Source organism: Hippoglossus stenolepis, chromosome 4, assembly GCF_022539355.2.
Source record: "Hippoglossus stenolepis isolate QCI-W04-F060 chromosome 4, HSTE1.2, whole genome shotgun sequence".
NCBI classification, from domain to species: Eukaryota; Metazoa; Chordata; class Actinopteri; order Pleuronectiformes; family Pleuronectidae; genus Hippoglossus; species Hippoglossus stenolepis.
Genome location: NC_061486.1, coordinates 2585765 through 2604098, shown reverse-complemented (window position 1 = coordinate 2604098; position 18334 = coordinate 2585765). Strand labels below are relative to the sequence as shown.

The 18334-nt window shown below is 41.3% G+C and overlaps 1 protein-coding gene across 9 annotated transcripts in view; it reads left to right on the top strand.

Moving 5' to 3' along the window:
- Positions 1–18334, top strand: part of mark4b (MAP/microtubule affinity-regulating kinase 4b) — a 40348-nt gene that overhangs the window by 18555 nt on the left and 3459 nt on the right. For 3 of the 9 annotated variants that reach the window (XM_047339588.1, XM_035154584.2, XM_035154587.2), the window contains exons 4-17: positions 4647–4695; positions 4799–4864; positions 5775–5845; positions 6201–6257; positions 6788–7024; positions 7308–7427; positions 7612–7711; positions 8140–8249; positions 8443–8632; positions 8715–8935; positions 9442–9545; positions 12096–12362; positions 13962–14044; positions 17273–17317. In XM_047339588.1, coding sequence (XP_047195544.1) covers positions 4647–4695; positions 4799–4864; positions 5775–5845; positions 6201–6257; positions 6788–7024; positions 7308–7427; positions 7612–7711; positions 8140–8249; positions 8443–8632; positions 8715–8935; positions 9442–9545; positions 12096–12362; positions 13962–14044; positions 17273–17317 — 1720 coding nt within the window. The remainder of the gene's footprint in view (positions 1–4646; positions 4696–4798; positions 4865–5774; positions 5846–6200; positions 6258–6787; positions 7025–7307; positions 7428–7611; positions 7712–8139; positions 8250–8442; positions 8633–8714; positions 8936–9441; positions 9546–12095; positions 12363–13961; positions 14045–17272; positions 17318–18334) is intronic. The other 6 variants (XM_035154585.2, XM_035154589.2, XM_035154588.2 and 3 more) reach the window with 3 other exon arrangements.

Below are 18334 nucleotides of genomic sequence, written 5' to 3'. Positions count from 1 at the left end.
AATGTTCCCCAGCGACAAGTAAAAGAGCAAGAGGCAAAGCCGTGAGTAATGTTGCTCATTAAAGTCTCTCAAACTGTGGACAGGACACTGACAGTTTGCCTCATTGCTGTTTGCCTCTAACTCTGCTGGAGAGAAGCATCAGCATGTGTTGACGTGGTTCATACCTCAGAATGTTGGATTCTTTTCTCATTTTGTTGTAGAGCATCACACTGGAACTGTTTGCCTTGGTACATGACTAAAAACGTGGTACAGGCCCTTTTTCTTATTAACTGCTGCAGTGCCCTTCTGCCAGGCCTCCCTTCAAACACAGTGAAACTTACAGGTGGACCAGAATGTGGCGCTGCAGCTGGTTTTCAATCCTAAAACACTTTGTACTCATCGACTTGCCTCAAGTTGAATTACGAATGCTGGCCAACAGAGTGACTTCTGGGTCCGCAGCCATCTACTTGAACTCAATCATAGAGCTGAAGCTCATTCTCAGGCATTGCACACATGGCAGCCACAGTGAAGTGATTCCTAAATGGTGGACTAAGCACAAAATGCCATCAGAGCGTCTCGATCTATCTTCAGTAACTTCTTGAAGACTCAGTTGAAACTCTTGGTCAATTTCAAGGTCTCCTACTGCACTGAAGCCAGCTGGATATAAAAATGGATGAAGCGTCTGCGCTTCCTCTCGTTGTACAAAAACAAAAACAAAATGTCCCAGAGATGGGTGCCGCCATCTTGCGGTTTAGACATCATTTGTAGCCACAGTCTGCCCAACAGAAAAACACACTTTTTGCCATCCATCGTTCTCATATTGACTGAGGAGAGATAAAATGGTTCATCTAAACTGTAGTCAGTGATTTAGAGCGGGACTGTCTCATTCATAGAGCACACAGACGCACGCACAGACACACACACTCAAACACACACAAACAGAGGGTTATTCACAAGCAGTACTTTGACGTGAGAGTAGAGAGAGAGAGGCCTGTGTATTCATTCAACCCTCTCATTCTGTCCTTCTTTGTCTTTCTCTCTCTTCCTCTCTTCTTTCCTCTGGATTTCTCTGGTCTCGTGATTGGCTGCGGCTGATAAGTGGAAGTACTGTCGTGTGTGTCGTGCAGTGAAGATGTTTAGATGTGAGCAAGACGAGCATTATCAGTTCCTCATTGCTCAATTTCAACATCTTTGTTTTCTTCATGCTCCACCTCGCTCTCTCGCTCCCTTTCTTTCTTTTTGTGAGTTTTTGTGAGCAAACTTGTGTGTGAAGGAGGATAAGGGCTGGATAAACAGGTCAAAGGTCAGCAGACTGATAGGCCAGACACATGAATCAAACAGCACCACTCAATGAGAAAAGTGGAAGAGAAAAAAGGTAATAATCAGTTAAGTCTCTCTGTGTAAATCCTTGTAGGAAAGCAGAAAGAGCTGTGCCTTAGCGGTTGATTAATTATTCTTTCCCACAGAGGATGTAAAGGCTCGGAAGTTGATTAATGCTGCCTGAAAGAAGAGAGAAGCATTTTCTCAACATGAGAGTTTTAAATATAAATACTGTAAATACTGTAAAACTCCAAAACACATTTTAGAGATGCGAGGACCACACTTTACAGCAGCTGTGTCTCTGCGTGTGCAGCTCCTGCCATGTGCCTGCCGTTCCATGACTTCCCCCAACCCCCCCCCTGAGGTGCAGGAGATTCAGGCCTAGGGATTAATACCTGGGTTGGCATGGCGATGGTGACGCGGGGCCATCGTCATGTGAGAGAAACAAGTGATTTAAGAGGGGATGAACATGAGGAGGCGAGAGAGTGAAGATATTCTCTTGGCTCTGCGAACAAATGGGTCTGATGTCTTTGTTTGCAGTGCACCGGAAAAGTGCAATAAGAAACATCACAAGCACAACATTAAATCAATATGAGCTGAGGATTGAGTGGATTCGTGATCAATACCAGTGACTCAACAATTTCCTGGCCAGCTGCTGAGGTTTCTGGTTCTCCAGTCTCTTTTCAGCCATTAGGAAAAAATTCCTGGTCATTATTTTTTATCACAATAAATACTGTGAGCGAGCTGCGGCCACAGTTTTGACCGTGAAGGCAGAAAAAATGAATGACAACTTAGGAGAGAGTGAGAGAAAGAGGGAGCTGAGTGGTTGTACAAGAGAGCAAGGGAGAGAAGAGGCTTAGCTGATAATTCTTCTTAAAGCTTAGATGAACAGCTGATGCACCGTGCACTTAATTCAATTACACACACTCCCAGCAGGCCGCTGTTTGTCTCTTTATGATGATGAGACTTCCTATTTTTAACGCACTGGGTAGGAAAAGCGACAGAGAGGAATAGAAACTAATGTTGATCCCAGATTCCCTGTGGGTGTTATGTGTGAATGCTTCAACACAAGATTCTAAATATAGTTTTTTTTAAATATAAAACGTCAGTGCTGTTTTGCCTTTATTACTGATCAATTGGTCAATTATAACAGACTTTTAAATCAGCTTTTGTTTTGAAAACTTAACCAGAAATTGGCAATTAATTAGCTATAAGTGATGTCAGTTAATTTATAGAGCACATTTAAAAACAAGTTGACTTTACCAAGAGATTCAATTATGGGATTATCACACATTAATGATTAAATACAGAACATGTTAATCACATTCATCAGTTGCATAGTCAGCTTTTATATTGGCACAAATTGGTGTGTGTTTGTGGGAGAAAGTGTGTTTTAACTCACGGTCAATAGCGTACGAGGAATCTGTCTGTTATGATATCTGTCAAAACATACACCAAGGCGTACACACATACACACACATACACACTCTTTGCCTCAGACGACTCTGGAGTTATGTCATCCTATAAGTGTTTTAACTTCTCTGTGAGAACGAAGGTTCCTTGCACACGTGGCACACGCAACAGCTGTCAGGTCTGAAACGTGATGAATTTGAATATGTTGGACAGGACACACTTTATGTTCTGTAGCCCTCCCTGGATGGATAGGATCAATACACATGTCATGTAAACTGAATGTGCTGTAGTCTGCACTTCTGTCTTCCTCTTTGCACCAATATGTTATTTTCAAGTAATAATTCAACACTTCCTGTGTTTTAAGTCTTTGCCCTGAGCTCACTTATCCAGCTGCTAGCTTTAGATCTGTATTTAAAAGGTAAATATGAGACGCGGACAAATATGAGCGCAAATTAGCGCCTTTGCTAAAATATCAAATTGTGTTTGTGTTTTACAAAATGTCAAATTTGTTGTGTACAATAGCACAATGTCACCATAAAAACATGAAAGATGGGAATTGCATTGGGGTGTATTTGTTATTGTAACAGAGTAGTAGAGATAAGGGAGGAGTGCGTTTCCCAGGGAATCTGAGTGTCGGCAACAAGAATGAAGACATCAGTGCATTCCTTCTTTTGTATTCCTGTTCCTTTTGCTGGTCGCCCTTTTCTGCTGTTTTTCTTTGCTGCGACTTGTTTTTTAGAAAAAAGAAATAGTAAAATATCCAAGAGCAAAAATGACAGCAACACTGCGACTACAAAAAAAATACTAATACGCATTGTTTACTTCTAGTTATTGTGTCCCAGTCTTTTCCGGCCTGCCCTCATCTTCCTGTGCATTGTTAATCTTCCTCATTTTCTATTTCTGGCTCAGTTTCCTGCTGACACACTCTTAAAGTACACACACACAAACACACAAGTTGCATTTCCCCATCCAGCGTCAGAATGTCTCACTTTGTCTCTAGTAACCAAACTAAAACATAAAATGATGGATGAATGAACTGATTGCTTTACATACGTCCATAAAACAGGTGCAATAAATGAGCTAAATCCTGAACCTTTAATAAATATGGATGTTAGTTTAAAATACAGTTTCAAATAATTTTCTCTGATTTTCATTCCTTTCTGTGGTGAATTACTTCCACGGGCATCAGCAGTTTCCACAGTGATAAATCCGTCTCTGCCGCTGTAATCTGTTAACATTGAGTTCACAGACAAACGCATTACTTTAATTAGACAGAGAGGTGATGTTGCAGGATGAGGCTGCAGCTCGGTGATGAATGGGTGGAAAGAGAGAGAGGGGTGAGAGAGAGCACACCCAGGGGAGGAGACCCTGCTGTCAGCCAAGCACAAAGGGGAAGCTCCCTTGGGTGATCTCGAGGTGGTCGGAAACCTAAGTATGAGGGAAAACACGTGTGTGTGGAAGGATAAGATGGATGACGAGGGGATGTTGTCTATATACCAGCTGTGAACTGTGTGAATTAACTGAAGAACAATTAATTTGATGGATGAACGAGACACATTTGAGATGAATGTGGAAGAAACTCAAGAAAAGAGTCTCGACTTGAAACTGACTCAGATGCATTTTGAATTTAAAGCGTCTCCATATAATGATGTCATCACGCAGTTCTTATGTGGAAATAAATAGCTTCAAATTAAATTCTACCAAAATCTGTAACAGCACAACTTTTAAATGCATCTAGTCAAGATTATATTGCGGAAATGTTTTGTTTTATAAGTGTACAGTGCTTTCATTCAATCACAATTATCCTTTATACAATATATTTGCATTTTTAAAGTAAGATATCTGTGGTAATATCCTGTATAGACCCATGTGTGATTTTATTATTTCTTCTTTTAATTGGATGTCTGACGATTCATTCTCACATATTTTTCCAGCTGTTTCGAGAGGTACGCATCATGAAGACTCTCAACCATCCTAACATAGGTGAGTTTCAACACAGAGAAGTGTGTCTGTGTGTCCATGTGTCCATTTGTCCATGTGTCCTTGCTGACCTCTGTGCTAACATGTCCTCCTCTGTGTGTTACAGTGCAGCTGTTTGAGGTGATTGAGACGGAGAAGACGCTCTACCTGATCATGGAGTACGCCAGCGGAGGTGAGTGGCGTCTCCACCACCCTCATCAGGACTGTGTCTAAAAGTATTGGGGATTATGGTGCCAATTAGATTCTTTACTTTGACTTAACGACACAGTTCATTAGATCAACAGTCAAATCCAATTCCTTAGTCGGTGTTTTCAGGAGTGAGACCTCATGTCTATCTCGTTACTCTTGGTCTGTATTCTCCCTGTTTTCTTTAGGCTTTCTTTTCATCTTGCGCTCTTTAAATTTTTCTGCTGTTTCTCTATTTTTCTCTCTCATCTTCTCCATTAATCCCTCTTCGCTGCTCTCTCCCTCTGTATGTTGAGTAATCTCTTCCTTCTAATACCTAATAAGGACGCAGCAGCTCACCGGCTCAGATGCTGCTCTGTTCAACTCGACCTCAGCCTGTTTTACCTTTTAGGATCTTTAGAGTGCAATGTTTCACAGACACACATACAAAACATTGGAAACGTTGAGATGATTTCAGTGTTTAGGATAAGCGATGTGAAGCAGTTTGGGAATATCAGGGAGGTTTTTTTTCATGCGTCATTGGACATGAAGATTAAGATGTTAAAAAATGGTTTCACAGTTGATATTCTTGACTTTTGGCTGATAGATATTTTCAGCTGTTTACTCAGGGAGCTCAAAAGTATTTTTAACAAAGAACAAACATTTGAGGACATATCCCAATGCAGTTGCAAGACAGATACATTTTTCACGTGATTTGTCAAACTAGTAGTTTTGAGATTTTTGTTGCATTGCATATAAATATTAAACATTAATCGCAGTATTTAAATATTGATTTGGATGTTGTTCCAAGCATTTGGGTCACAAACACATGACTGATAGATATATGAAGCATCTGATTAGTTAGAAACTCACGTCTGCCCAAACTGCAGTATGTCTTCATCGTGTTTTTCTTCCAGGCGAAGTGTTCGACTACCTCGTGGCTCGCGGCAGAATGAGGGAGAAAGAGGCCAGAGCTAAGTTCAGACAGGTGAGTGAAACATCAAACTTCACCATTTGAGGAGATTGACAAACTGAGCGGAGCAAAGTTATGTCTGTGCCGATTAAGAAGAAGAGAACAGGAAGCAACATACAGTCATCATGCCCCCGAAAACTAAATGAGCTGAAATCTGAACTTGAAACATTTCTGATTAATTCAGACCAAATAAAAGAATCAACAGTCGGGTTTATCACACAGTAAGAAATTCAGTTATTCACTTTTTAAATTCTGAAGTTATGTTTTATTGCTCAAGGAGACGTGTGAATGTAGCTTCCATTGACAGTACAATATAATGTGGGATTGTCTGCTCTTGGTTGATGTCTTTTCTTTCTTCCTCTCTCCTCAGATTGTGTCAGCGGTTCACTACTGTCACCTGAAGAAAATTGTTCACAGAGACTTGAAGGTAATTACACAGTTTAAATAGAGTGTCACTCAGTAGAGCACATACCACTGCCACAGTCACCTTAAATCCAATCAAGCTGCACCACATTTCACTCATTCATAGACATCATTCATCTGAATAGAAATAGAAATTTCTAAATTGGAAGTAGTTGAAACATCCCTATCTCACAATGTTAAAGAAATGTAATGGGTTCTTCACTGACCCAGACTGCATCCTTCCACCAAGTTTCCTGATAACCTGTCAAATAGTTGTTGCCTAATTCTGCTAACAAACCAACCAACGGACAGAGGTGAAGATAATAAGAGAAAGAATGAGAATGGCTCATACACTTTCTTATATATAAGGAAAATTTGAAGCGTAATGTCTGACTGCTTGTATTAATTTTTCAAATATTAATTAATAAGATGATGTAGATAAAACCTGTATGACAGCACTGAAAGAAGCTTTGAGCCTAAACTTTTCAGTAAAAACACACGATTGTAGTTTTCCTGCATTGTCATGTGTTTCGCAATCTGTGTTGTTTCCTGCAGGCGGAGAACTTGCTGCTAGACGCAGATTCCAACATTAAAATAGCCGACTTTGGCTTCAGTAACGAGTTCACTGCAGGCAGTAAACTGGACACGTTCTGCGGCTCCCCGCCCTACGCCGCCCCAGAGCTCTTCCAGGGTAAGAAGTACGACGGTCCAGAGGTGGACATCTGGAGCCTGGGCGTCATCCTGTACACGCTGGTCAGTGGGTCATTGCCCTTTGATGGACAGAACCTAAAGGTGGGTAACGTACAGACTGTGTTGGTTCAACATGATGTCAAGTGAAGTGACATTGTACTAAATCTCCCATGTAGGGATTTTGGAAGAAAGAAATCAATAACTACCTTGTTTTGATTTGATTTATTTTAAATACAGTCACCTTAACGTTCTTAAACTTAAAGTCTGATATTTTCCTACCACATTGTTTTATTTATCATATATGATTTTAATATCAGTAATAATTTGACAGATTCCGTGTCTCTCAAGTTGAACGTCTGTCTGTATGTGTGTGTCTTGTGTTCAGGAGCTGCGGGAGCGTGTTCTGAGGGGGAAATACCGCGTTCCCTTCTACATGTCCACAGACTGCGAGGGTATCCTGCGCCGCTTCCTGGTCCTCAACCCCACCAAACGCTGCTCGCTGGAGGTGAGACGTGGAACAACAACACGACCGGGAGACTCATAGAGTGCACACAAAGACTCCAATAATACATTCAAACACAAAGATGAGCAAAGGCATATTCAGTAGATTAATCAGTAAATGGGGTTAGAATATTAATCTGTGTTTATACTGTATTTGTTTATGCTTCTTTCTCTTCTTTCCTCACCAGCAAATAATGAAAGATAAGTGGATCAATGTCGGGTTTGACTCCGAGGAGCTGAAGCCCCACGGAGAGCCTGTGGAGGACTTCAATGATAACGGTCGCATTGGTGAGCAATGCACACCTTTACCATTTATTTATAAAAGATCATAAATCAAAATGATAGAAATATCCGGTGAGGGTGAACTCTGACTGAGTTGATGGATGGTCCTGTCAGCAGAGGTTACAGCTTCAGCCTGAGTACAAATGATCCCTAGTAGGACATGTTCAAAAGCCTCCATTGCAGATGCGGCTGTTTGGCCACAAAGTCTTTGTGACTCTCTAACTTTATTCACCTTAAATCTAAATCTGACATGATGCTGCAGTTGTGTTGGACAGATCTCCTGTATGAATCCAGTTTTCCTCATGTTCACTCAAAGAAGGACACTGTGGTTGAACCCTTACATTCTAATGAATAAGAAGCTCCACCTGTGTCACTTGTGACTCGCTGAGCAAACTGTGAAATAGCTGTTTCAAATGTCATCGGTCTGGTTCCAGATGTGATGGTGGGGATGGGCTTCACCAGGGACGAGATCAGAGATTCTCTGGTTAGTCAGAAATACAATGAGGTCACCGCCACATACCTGCTGCTGGGATGCAAGAATGAGGTGAGTGTAGTTGTTTGTTTGTTTTTACATCTTCTGTTATCAGGTGACTTATATGAATTACTAGTTGTGGTGACAACTTTTGGATATAATCCTGTTGTGTTGCACTGAGAAAAGCTGTGAACATCTGAAATAATACCTGGATCTATTTATACTGTAGTTTTGAATCTTCTATCTGTGTCTGTCTGTATCTCAGACTGATGGCAGTGAGTCTCGGACGGGCAGCAGTCTGAGTCTCGCTCGAGTCCGGCCCGGCACCATCACCAACGGAACCAGCAAACACTCCACTTCCTCTTCCTCCTCTGGTGCACCATCTACATCCTCTGGCCACAAGGCACAGCGCAGCGCCTCGACGTACCACCGCCAGAGACGACATTCGGACTTCTGTAATGCAAATTACATAGTGAGATTTAGCATGATGAGTTAGATTTCTGAAATCTTGGCGACTAAGAAGTCCTTTCCCCTCAGGTGGTCCAGCGGTTCCAGGATCCACGCACCCCAAGCAGAGTCCCAGTGGTGTCGGCGAAGGGGCGGGACTCAAAGAGGAGCGACTCTCAATACGCAAGCCGAGCACCAATACCGTCAGCTCCCGTAGCACCCCGACCCCCTCTAGTCCCATGGTTAGCTCTGCTCACAACCCAAATAAGGCAGAGATACCTGACCGGCGCAAGGAAGTGAGCTCCACCACGGTCAGTATTCGATGGGTGTGATGAATCGTCCAGTGTACAGATGGCACAGATCCTCCCAGTCCTCCTAATCCCATTTCCTCAGATTACAGCACACTGAGGCTACACTGACACAGATATTATGAAGACTCCAAATATTAAGATCCTCCACAGATTAGAGAAAAGCTGAATAGAAAAACATTTTCAAAGCTTGAGACAAAAAACAAACCCTAGATTCTTTTAGGAGAAAACAGAGATTGTGGTTGTTATTATCATTAAGAGAGAAAGTTGAGGGAATGTGAAGAGTAAAAGACAGAAGTCAGATTAACCTGAAAATAACTCTTCATGAAAGGGAAGTCAGTGTTTTCATCACAGTAAGGCTAAATATATTTCTGTCCTGAGCGTGAAGCTCTCTCTGCACCACACTCATCCGCCACATCGAGAAAGAACAGAACATTCACAGATATTCAGGACATAGTTTATTCATCAGCAAAGTCATGTGATTTGAGGTTTCTGATTCTTTTCTCCAGAATAACGTCCCTGCTAGTGCCATGACTCGAAGAAACACGTACGTCTGTACGGACCGATCCAGCACTGACAGACAGCCACTGCTGCAAAACGGCAAGGAGAACAGGTGAGAGGTGCACAGTCTGTCTCTGTTCATTATCTCACTGATGGTTTCATGACAAAATCCCAACAGAAGGCTTGTTTGGTCACTGGCATCTTTCATAATATTTAGCAGGGTTGAGGACACCAACCCATCACAGCTCGGTACCTGTGCTGAAAGTTTCTCCAGGACAGAAGATCAGGGTTCACTTTATTGTGTCAAAAAAACATCACCACCAGTTAGTTACCTGTCTGGAATCAATGGCTGTTAAACTTAAATGCAATGAAAAAACAACAACGGGGCAAACTTGGAAAATATGAGAATTTTGGAAATATATTCACATTTATAGAGAGTACAGTTTATTATTTCATGCTGGTTTATAAAGACTGGTTGCACATGGCTTCTCTTTTAGTATACAGAGCCTAGAGAGCATCTCACTGACATTTTGTCTCTTCAAGACGGGATCAAGGGCTTAAACTGCATGAGTGGGCTTGTGTGAGTGTTTATGTGCCCAGTATGAACTGGTCTGTTGTTGTGACAGATGGTTGTCTGCTTGTCAGTTTCAGACCATTGCATACACAACCCCCCCTTCCCTTTGGTCAGTGTCTTACTTTCTGCTGTCTGACCTCCAGTAACATTTTCCTGCACAGATTGGGAGGGGGGAATAGACCAAGAGAGTTTTTAAATATACAGTAAAACTCAATTGAAGGTAAAAAAAGAAGAATATGAACGAGAGGTTTTGAAAAAATATTATCATTTTACAGAACTTATTTAATACTAGCTGCACAAAAAATATACAACATAATAGAAAAATAAATAATAGTTGTTTATACAGCACTTTTCAAAAGACGGTTAGAAAAGCTCGACATGGTTGAAAGAGGTTTAAAACATTTCAGGTCTAAGGCAAATAAGATCTTGGAATAAACTGATACTAAATGGGTCACAGAGGCTTTAAGAGTTTTGACATTTTTAAGTTGCAGTCAAAATGATTGGTTGTTGTTTATCATGATACATTATAAGCTAAAGCAAACAGGAACACTCACAGCACTCTGGATGGCTCATTGGCTCAATAATGTTAAAGAGGGGTTTGGATTTCACTCAGTTTTAAGTGGACTCTTCTTTGAGCAGAGACCCACATGACAGCGCTATATTCAGGCTCTAGAATGGACCATTATCCTCTGTCTCAGCTCCATCTTGTGATGGAACAGGTGGTAGAAAAGAGGAACGTGGACATTAGAGAGCAGCAGGATGAAGTGACGTCTGGCACTGGGCCAGTGAAACCCTCCAGTTTCCCCAGAGGCCTTGTCAATGTGATGCTAAGCCAGTGTGGTTGAGGCGACGAACACGTGCATGGACTCACACACGTGCAGAGTTAGTGTTTGATCATAATTAACATGACAGTTCTGAATATCATAGTGGTGAGATTGATTATATAAAATCTGAGGAGGTGTCTTTGAAAGATCTTGAACATCATTCATTTTTCTCACCCTCTGAACAAATTCAGTCACTTCTTTTCTCAACCATTTCTTCCACTCTCTGCTTCATCTTCCCCTCTGTTCTCTTCTCCTCCCTCTGACTACTGACTCAAACTTTTTGGGTGGGGGTATAGTGTTTGGAGGTAGGACTGCAGCATGCAGCTCGTTCACTCTGACATTAAATGATTTTGCTCTGCAACGGCTGTGCTTCAACTTAACCCATCTAATGGTCTGCCCCACTTGAACCCTGTGTGTGGGTGTTATCTGGAGCGTTATGAAAAGCAGCCTCAGGCCACCAGTCTGGGGGGGTGTTGGGTGAAGAGAACAGGACTGGACGAGAGGTAGGAGGGCATGCAGGAAGATGAGAGAGCTCAGTGGGGTGAGAGAGAGTATTTAGGGTCTGTTTATCAAGGATTAGAAGAGAACTGGTGCTCATGTTGTGAGGATCAGCTCTCTCACTCTTACATTTCCTTTCTTTTACTGTTCCTGCTGCTTGAAATAGATCTTAAATAAATCCAGTTTTTTATAAAACGTAAATGCTCTTAGAGAGCTTGTTTGTAATCTTAAAATCAAATAACACAATTCTTTATAAACACAGAAACATAAACCATGCAGCTAAATGTGTTTTTGTCCTGATCATGCCCTCCATAATTAAGACATATTAAAGTGGCATAATTAATCAGAAGAGCACCCTTTATCTCAATTTGTGTCTTTATTCTGTTCAAGCATTTTCATCTCTGCCAAAGAAGTTGTTTGTTTGTTTGTTTGTTTGTTTGTTATTTATTAGGATTACTCCCAAAATACTTTATACTGATGACCAAGAAACTGAGTCGAAGGAAAGTTCCCAAAGTTTAATTCATTCTTTACTGACCCATAGAATGAATTAAACTTTATGCGGATCCAGGATCTTTTTATTCACTTTCTTTAACATTGTGAAATAGGACAACTGGGAAGTTTTGGAAAATTGCACATTGAATATCTTAAGGCACATGTGTACGATTCCTGCCCAGATCTTGCATTTGCAGAGATCAAAATGATTTTGTTTGTAACTAACCACTCTTTGTTTCTCTCCTTCCCCCCCCCACCCTCTTCAACACACCAGTACCTTATCCCATCGCCTTCCCCCTGCTTCCCCCTCCACCCACAGCATCGCTGGCGCCTCTGGGGCCTCCTCTTCATCCTCAACACCCTCCTCCCGCCTCTCCAGGGGATCCACGGTAAGGAGCACTTTCCACGGAGGGCAGATCAGGGACCGTCGTCCTCCCTCTCATGCTCGCCCAGCGACCCCCACGCCACCCCACGATGCCCATGCCAGGACCCGGGCCACAGGCAACCTGTTCAGCAAGCTCACCTCCAAGTTGACCCGCAGGTAAGGGGAGAAGTCGGGAAGAAATTAATGAAAGGTTTCTTCATGGCCTCAGTTGATAGATTAGCATGGAAATAAATGAGTTTAGCTTTTTGTTTATAGAAGACTAAAGGTGGAAGAGGAAAGAGGATATCTGGTAGAAATAAAGAAACTGATGATAAATTAAGTTTAACAGTTCATTGCTCATTCAAACCTTTGCAAGTTTTGTCAAGGGGTGTTTGTTACTATAAATTATTATTATCCCAAATCATGCAATGTTGTTGAAGTGATGACAGATTGTATGTTAACAGGCTTGTAGCATTTAGCTAAACATGCTGCCTCTCACGTCTCTTCACTAACATGTACTAACCTCCCAGCGTTCCTTTTCTAATTTAAAGCTTTTCAGAAGCCGTCGGACTCTGTTATTCATCTCAGACCTGGGTCTAATAGTTTTTTTTGGTATTGTGTAGCTGCTGTATTTAATATTTCCAGTATGAGGAAACGGGAAATAAAACTGGATCAAACTACAGGTGGTGTCCTTCATGTGGTTTCTCTCAGAAACAGTAAAGACAAAGTTATTGATGACAAAACTGATTAGATTTGTTTCTACTCACCTGTTTTGGTGTAGTTTTGTAATTTAAAAAAATTTAACAAATGACATGTTACTTTCTAATGTTACAAAGTCACACCAAGGGCTCAATCTTACACTCAGCAGAAAGCAGCATGTCTGTTCTAGTCTCAGACTGATGTGGTGGTCACTTTGTGGAAATAACAAATGTATTTGCACCAATCTGAGCTCTTGCTATTAAAATGAGGTGTGGTAAAGGAGACTGTTGGCATGTTAAGGCTCATTTTAAAGATCGTCACATGCATCTAGACCTACACACTCGAATGGGAGATGGCTCTCTGATTGTCTGACCCCCTAAACTCATCCATGATTAATTAACAGGCTAAGTACAACTCTTTAAAGTCATGTGTCTGCTGCAGAGACCTTTTTTCTACCGTTAAACCAGCAAAAGTGGATTTGTACACTTCCTAAAGGCATTTGCACCATGAGTGTTCGACCATGATCGTTAAAATAGAGCCCTGAGTGGTAATCTGGCAGTGGGAACCACACGGTTTACTGGAAGCTATGGCGACTCACTGCTTGCCTCCACTAGACAGACACTCCACAGTTTTAAGACTTCAAATGAACCCATGCAACTTGAACACTTCGGTTTCTCTCATCAAGACTAAATCCTTTGGTGAAAAATTCTGAACAGCTGTTAGATCCAGGTCTGCTGATCAGGAGACATAAAGTTTGTCTCTCACAGTCGGTTCTTCTCGGCTGCTTCTTGTTGCTTTAACTGTTTGTTTGTTTATTTGATTGTTTGATTCTTTAACAAGTTTTGCTTTTCCTTGCCGGTCACCTGCCGATCTTCTATCCTTCTTTTTCCTGAACTACAGTTCACACAGTTTGATTTGTTCTTCTCTGCCTCCTCTACCTGTGCTTCTTTCTGTCATTCCTCACTATGTCGTGTTCCCCTCCTTCTCACTGGCTTTAATCTTTCATTCAATGTCTCTGACTCTGCTGATATTTTACCATTCCTCTCTTCATCTCCTCTTCTTCCTCTCTGCTCCTAGGGTCACTCTTGACCCTACTAAACGTCAGAGCTCAAACAAGTCCATGTCGGGCTGCACCCTCCCACAGGGGACAAAAACAGTTAGTAAGTCTTCCTTTCCCATGTTTTTTGGCTGCTTCTGTCTGTCTGTCTGTCTGTCTGTCTGTCTGTCTGTCTGCTTGCTAGTGCATCATCATCCCCTCTGCTCCTCATTGTCTGTCTGTTGCAGGTTGGAGTTGAGTTATACAAACATTTATCTGAGGTGAAGCTTCTCAACAGGAAGAAATGTATTCGAGTCGAGTTAAATTCAGCCTGCAGGTTTGTGGCTCCAGGAAATCTGCAGCTGAACTGGAAAAACCTAAATTTCTCTAGACATAAAAATTCAGTTTATAAATATTTTACATTTTCCATAGCACATATCGTTATCGTTCTTTTTAAATGCACAGATTGTTCCATCAATCATAGCCTCAGATTTATAGTTATTTATGGTGATTGTTCTCTAAATTTAATTGAACAGAAAATATCCAGTATTGTGCCTGTAATTTAGTTGTTAGTTTCTTCCCCTAGAGCAGCTTTATCTCTAAATAGTATGTTCAGACTGAAACTCTGATCAGCCGCTGTCGGTCTGTCGGTCTGTCTGTCTGTCTGTCTGTCTGTCTGTCTGTCTGTCTGTCTGTCTGTCTGTCTGTCTTGACTGCTTGTGTCTGCTGGCTGGGCCTCATGCTAAAGTTCTCATTATAGGCTGTAGGTGGCGCAGCACCATCACCTGCTTCCAGCAAAGCCCATAATAAGGGGGTGGGCCTGGTTAATTGTTTCCTTGGATGTTTTCCCTTTTTTGAGATTAGCTCATGTCAGTACAGGAAAATCAACATTGACACAGACACACACCCTGTTTGTAGAATAAGCATCCTCATGAAGATGTGTGTCTATTTGTGTGTTCCCCTGGGTACGTGAACTTATTACAGCTCAACTGTACGAGTCTGAGTCATGTAATCAACACCATATGTTTGTCCATGCTGTTAACAAATGAGCCGTCCTGCAGAAGAGCTGTGGGATCTCTGGGAGCAGAGGATCCGAGACGGGCAGGAAAGAGGGGGATGGGTCTTTATTGGTGTTTTATACAAGGCAGAGGCAGGAGGTGAAGGATGAAGAGTAGTGATGAAGAGAGAGAGAGTTAACAAAGCCATCACTGTTAAAATGAAGAACTGGTGATGTTTAGTTTGTAGGGACAAATATTTCGAACTCCAGGTATAATTGGTCAAACATAGACATTGTGGCACCACTTTTACATATTTCCAGATTGATATAATAAAAGTCTCCATGATCTAAAACCTTTAAATGTCCGTGTTGCTTTAGGTGTAAGTCAGTCACAATCTGTCGAGCCAACATTACACAGAGACCAGAAATGATCATTAAAGTAGGATTAATTTGAGGGATTGTGGAAAAACAAAAACTGTAAATTAGTGTTCGGGTTAGAAAACAGTTGCCAATTAAATTTATTTTCATGAATACCTGCAGTTTTCATGTATAGAAGTTGTATCAGTCTCTTGAGATTGTGTTGACTCATCTCAGGTTAAATTGCACCTCCCTTTGTGGTCACCTAGGCAACATTCCCCGTTTGCATATGATGGTCAATAGTGTAGCAAGTAAGTAACTTTCGCTTTGTAACACTAAGAAAAGCAAATATAGTAAACAGTATATAACAGGTGAGTTCAGGATTCATTTCTGGGTGAAAAAGGTGCAACCGGTGAACAGGAATCAGTTTCCATCATAACAGTCTGGAACTTGTGACATTAATAGTTGGCAGCATATGTCTGAGCGCTGTGCAGAGGCAGAACCATCTCAGCCTGCACCAGTCATCCCGACTCACTGACCCAGTGTCACTGCCGTTTTACATCAGGATTAGTTACATAACCAGGATTTATCCTTCTCTTAAACAGGGATCTTGCACAGCTCTCCCTCAAGATTCAAGCAGATCGTTCTGTTAGACTGTCGCTGTCCTCTCTGTCCGTCTCTCACTCTCTTTCTGACTCTCTCGCTTACTCTCTTTTCACTTCTATCTCTCTCCCTCCTCTTTTCACTTTCCACTCTTCCTCCTCTCGGTGCCTTCCAGCCCTCGCTGTCTCTCTCAGCTCTCAGACTTTATACAGATGTCTCAGTCTGACACACTTCCTGCAGTTTAGAGATATAATGTTACTCACTCACTCTCTTTAACTCGACAAGGAAGAAATAAACCAGACAAAATATTTATTTGATCACAGCTGTATAACAAAGTAAAGATGTGAATTGACAATATATTTCAATAATGGCCTTGAGACAAAATTATTTATACCAGTGCAGGTCATGGTAAAATCCAAACCTCTGCCCCCGTTTACTGGATAATATATATTTTATATATATATATAATAAGAAAACAAATATCTGCAGCCTAAATAAATAATTACCAACACAGGCTGAATATAAATGGCTAATTGAGTCATATGTTCCCAGCTTGGTTTCTGGAAAGAGGTTAAATGTTCTTAATCAATCAGGAATTCCCAACTGATCCTTTCATATAACATTCAGTGATGATCTGCATGGATTACCAGGGATCTCTGGTTGTACTTTCAGAGAGATGACGCAGTCAAAAAGCTGAGTCACAGAGTCTTAACATGTATTTAGACCTAATTACAGCCACCGCGCTGCAGCAGCTCCTGAGTCAGAGACGGGGCCAGATTAGACTAGGTTTCATTTTCAGTAAGAGAAAAAAAAATCTATCAATGAAATCTCACTGTGAGCTGGTCCAGACCCCCCCCCCACCCCCAGTTCCTGGAATGGAGATCAGGTTGCCAGGTCGATGGGAGAAAGTGCTCGGTTTACACACAGAAAAGGACAACAGCAGCCCCTGGTGACCATAGAGAGGAAGTGCAATAACACAGCCTCTAAAATGTCATTCAAAGCATCCTTCAACAGCCACGAGCTCAATTCTGTGTATATAGGGAGATACCATAAAATAATATCGAGGCAGGTGGTATTAGATTAGTATTTGTGTGAGTCGTGTCCACCACTGTAACAAGTGGATTCACTCCCTTCACCTTCATTTTGTTTCGCTGGTGATGTTGACATTTTGTTGTTCCACATCCATCCTCTGTTCCTGTGTAGTGAGTGTAGGTGGATCCATCTGTGGTTTGAAGATCAGCTGTCATGCTCTGTGTTGTAGTCGTTCGTTGACGTGATTGAACGTGAACTGTGCGCCTGATTGTGGCATTAAAACAGGAAGTGATGGGTGGAGGGGGCGGGGTTAGTGTTATTGGATGATTGATTATTAACAGATACATATTTCTTCTTCTTGAGGGTCACAGACGAACCTGAGAGAATCAGCAGATCTCCGGTCACAAGGTGAGTCTGAAAATGAAAACCTGCTCGTGTCAGCCGCATCACATAATATATAATCCAGGAAGATAAGACAGAGATGATGTATATGTATGTATATGTTGGCCAATAAGTAAACGCAGAGATGCCAAATTAGGTTTGACATAACCTAGTGTCACCATGACATAGACGTACTTAACGACTTTTAGTTTAGTCCTTAACTGTGTTCGAGAGTGTTATTGCATTAGTTAATTCACTACTGGTCTGTGTTTATGAATATTTTTAACAGGCCGTTGTCAAACGCCTTTTTTTACTCTGTGATAAATGTATTAATATGGTGGCTGACTTGAAGAAATCCCCCCCAAAAATGCTATTATTTGAGCCATGTACTTCTTTTAGTTTCTGGAAGTTGCTCAGTGCCCCCTGGTTATAAAAGGTACAGTATGAAGAGACCCCAGAGGAGCTAACCCAGCTCCTGTAGCCTGCATCCAACTTGTTTAGAATGAAGTGATCATGGGAACACGATGTCAGAATCTTTATCTCCTGGTGATAATCTTCAACACATTCTTAGAGATAAATTGATCCACTTATTATCTATATCCATTAAGTTTTTAATCAGGCTTTTATCACCTAACCTGACATGATTTGGCTCCGCCCCAGACATGTTCGCTTCAATTTTTTTCCATCGTGCTTTATAATCTGAGCACACCACTCACATGTGAACATTCAAATTTAATTTCCCTGCACATAATACATGGAAAAAGCTTTGATACATCCAGTCTCATTCAAACAAAATAACGTGCACATTTCTCCATTGTACAACTTGTGAAATCAAGAACCAGAAGCGGATCAACATCATACACAACAACACAACTTAATTATTAATGGTGAAAAACCTTGATTGGATTAAAAGTTAAAGTTTCACCATGTAACAGAAATTCACATGGACAAGCACATGCTTTTTTAAAATCACTTTCAATTGTTACTGGTTTCATTTAAATGCCAAAATACTTTATAGAGAATCAACAAAATCCTTCTCAAGGC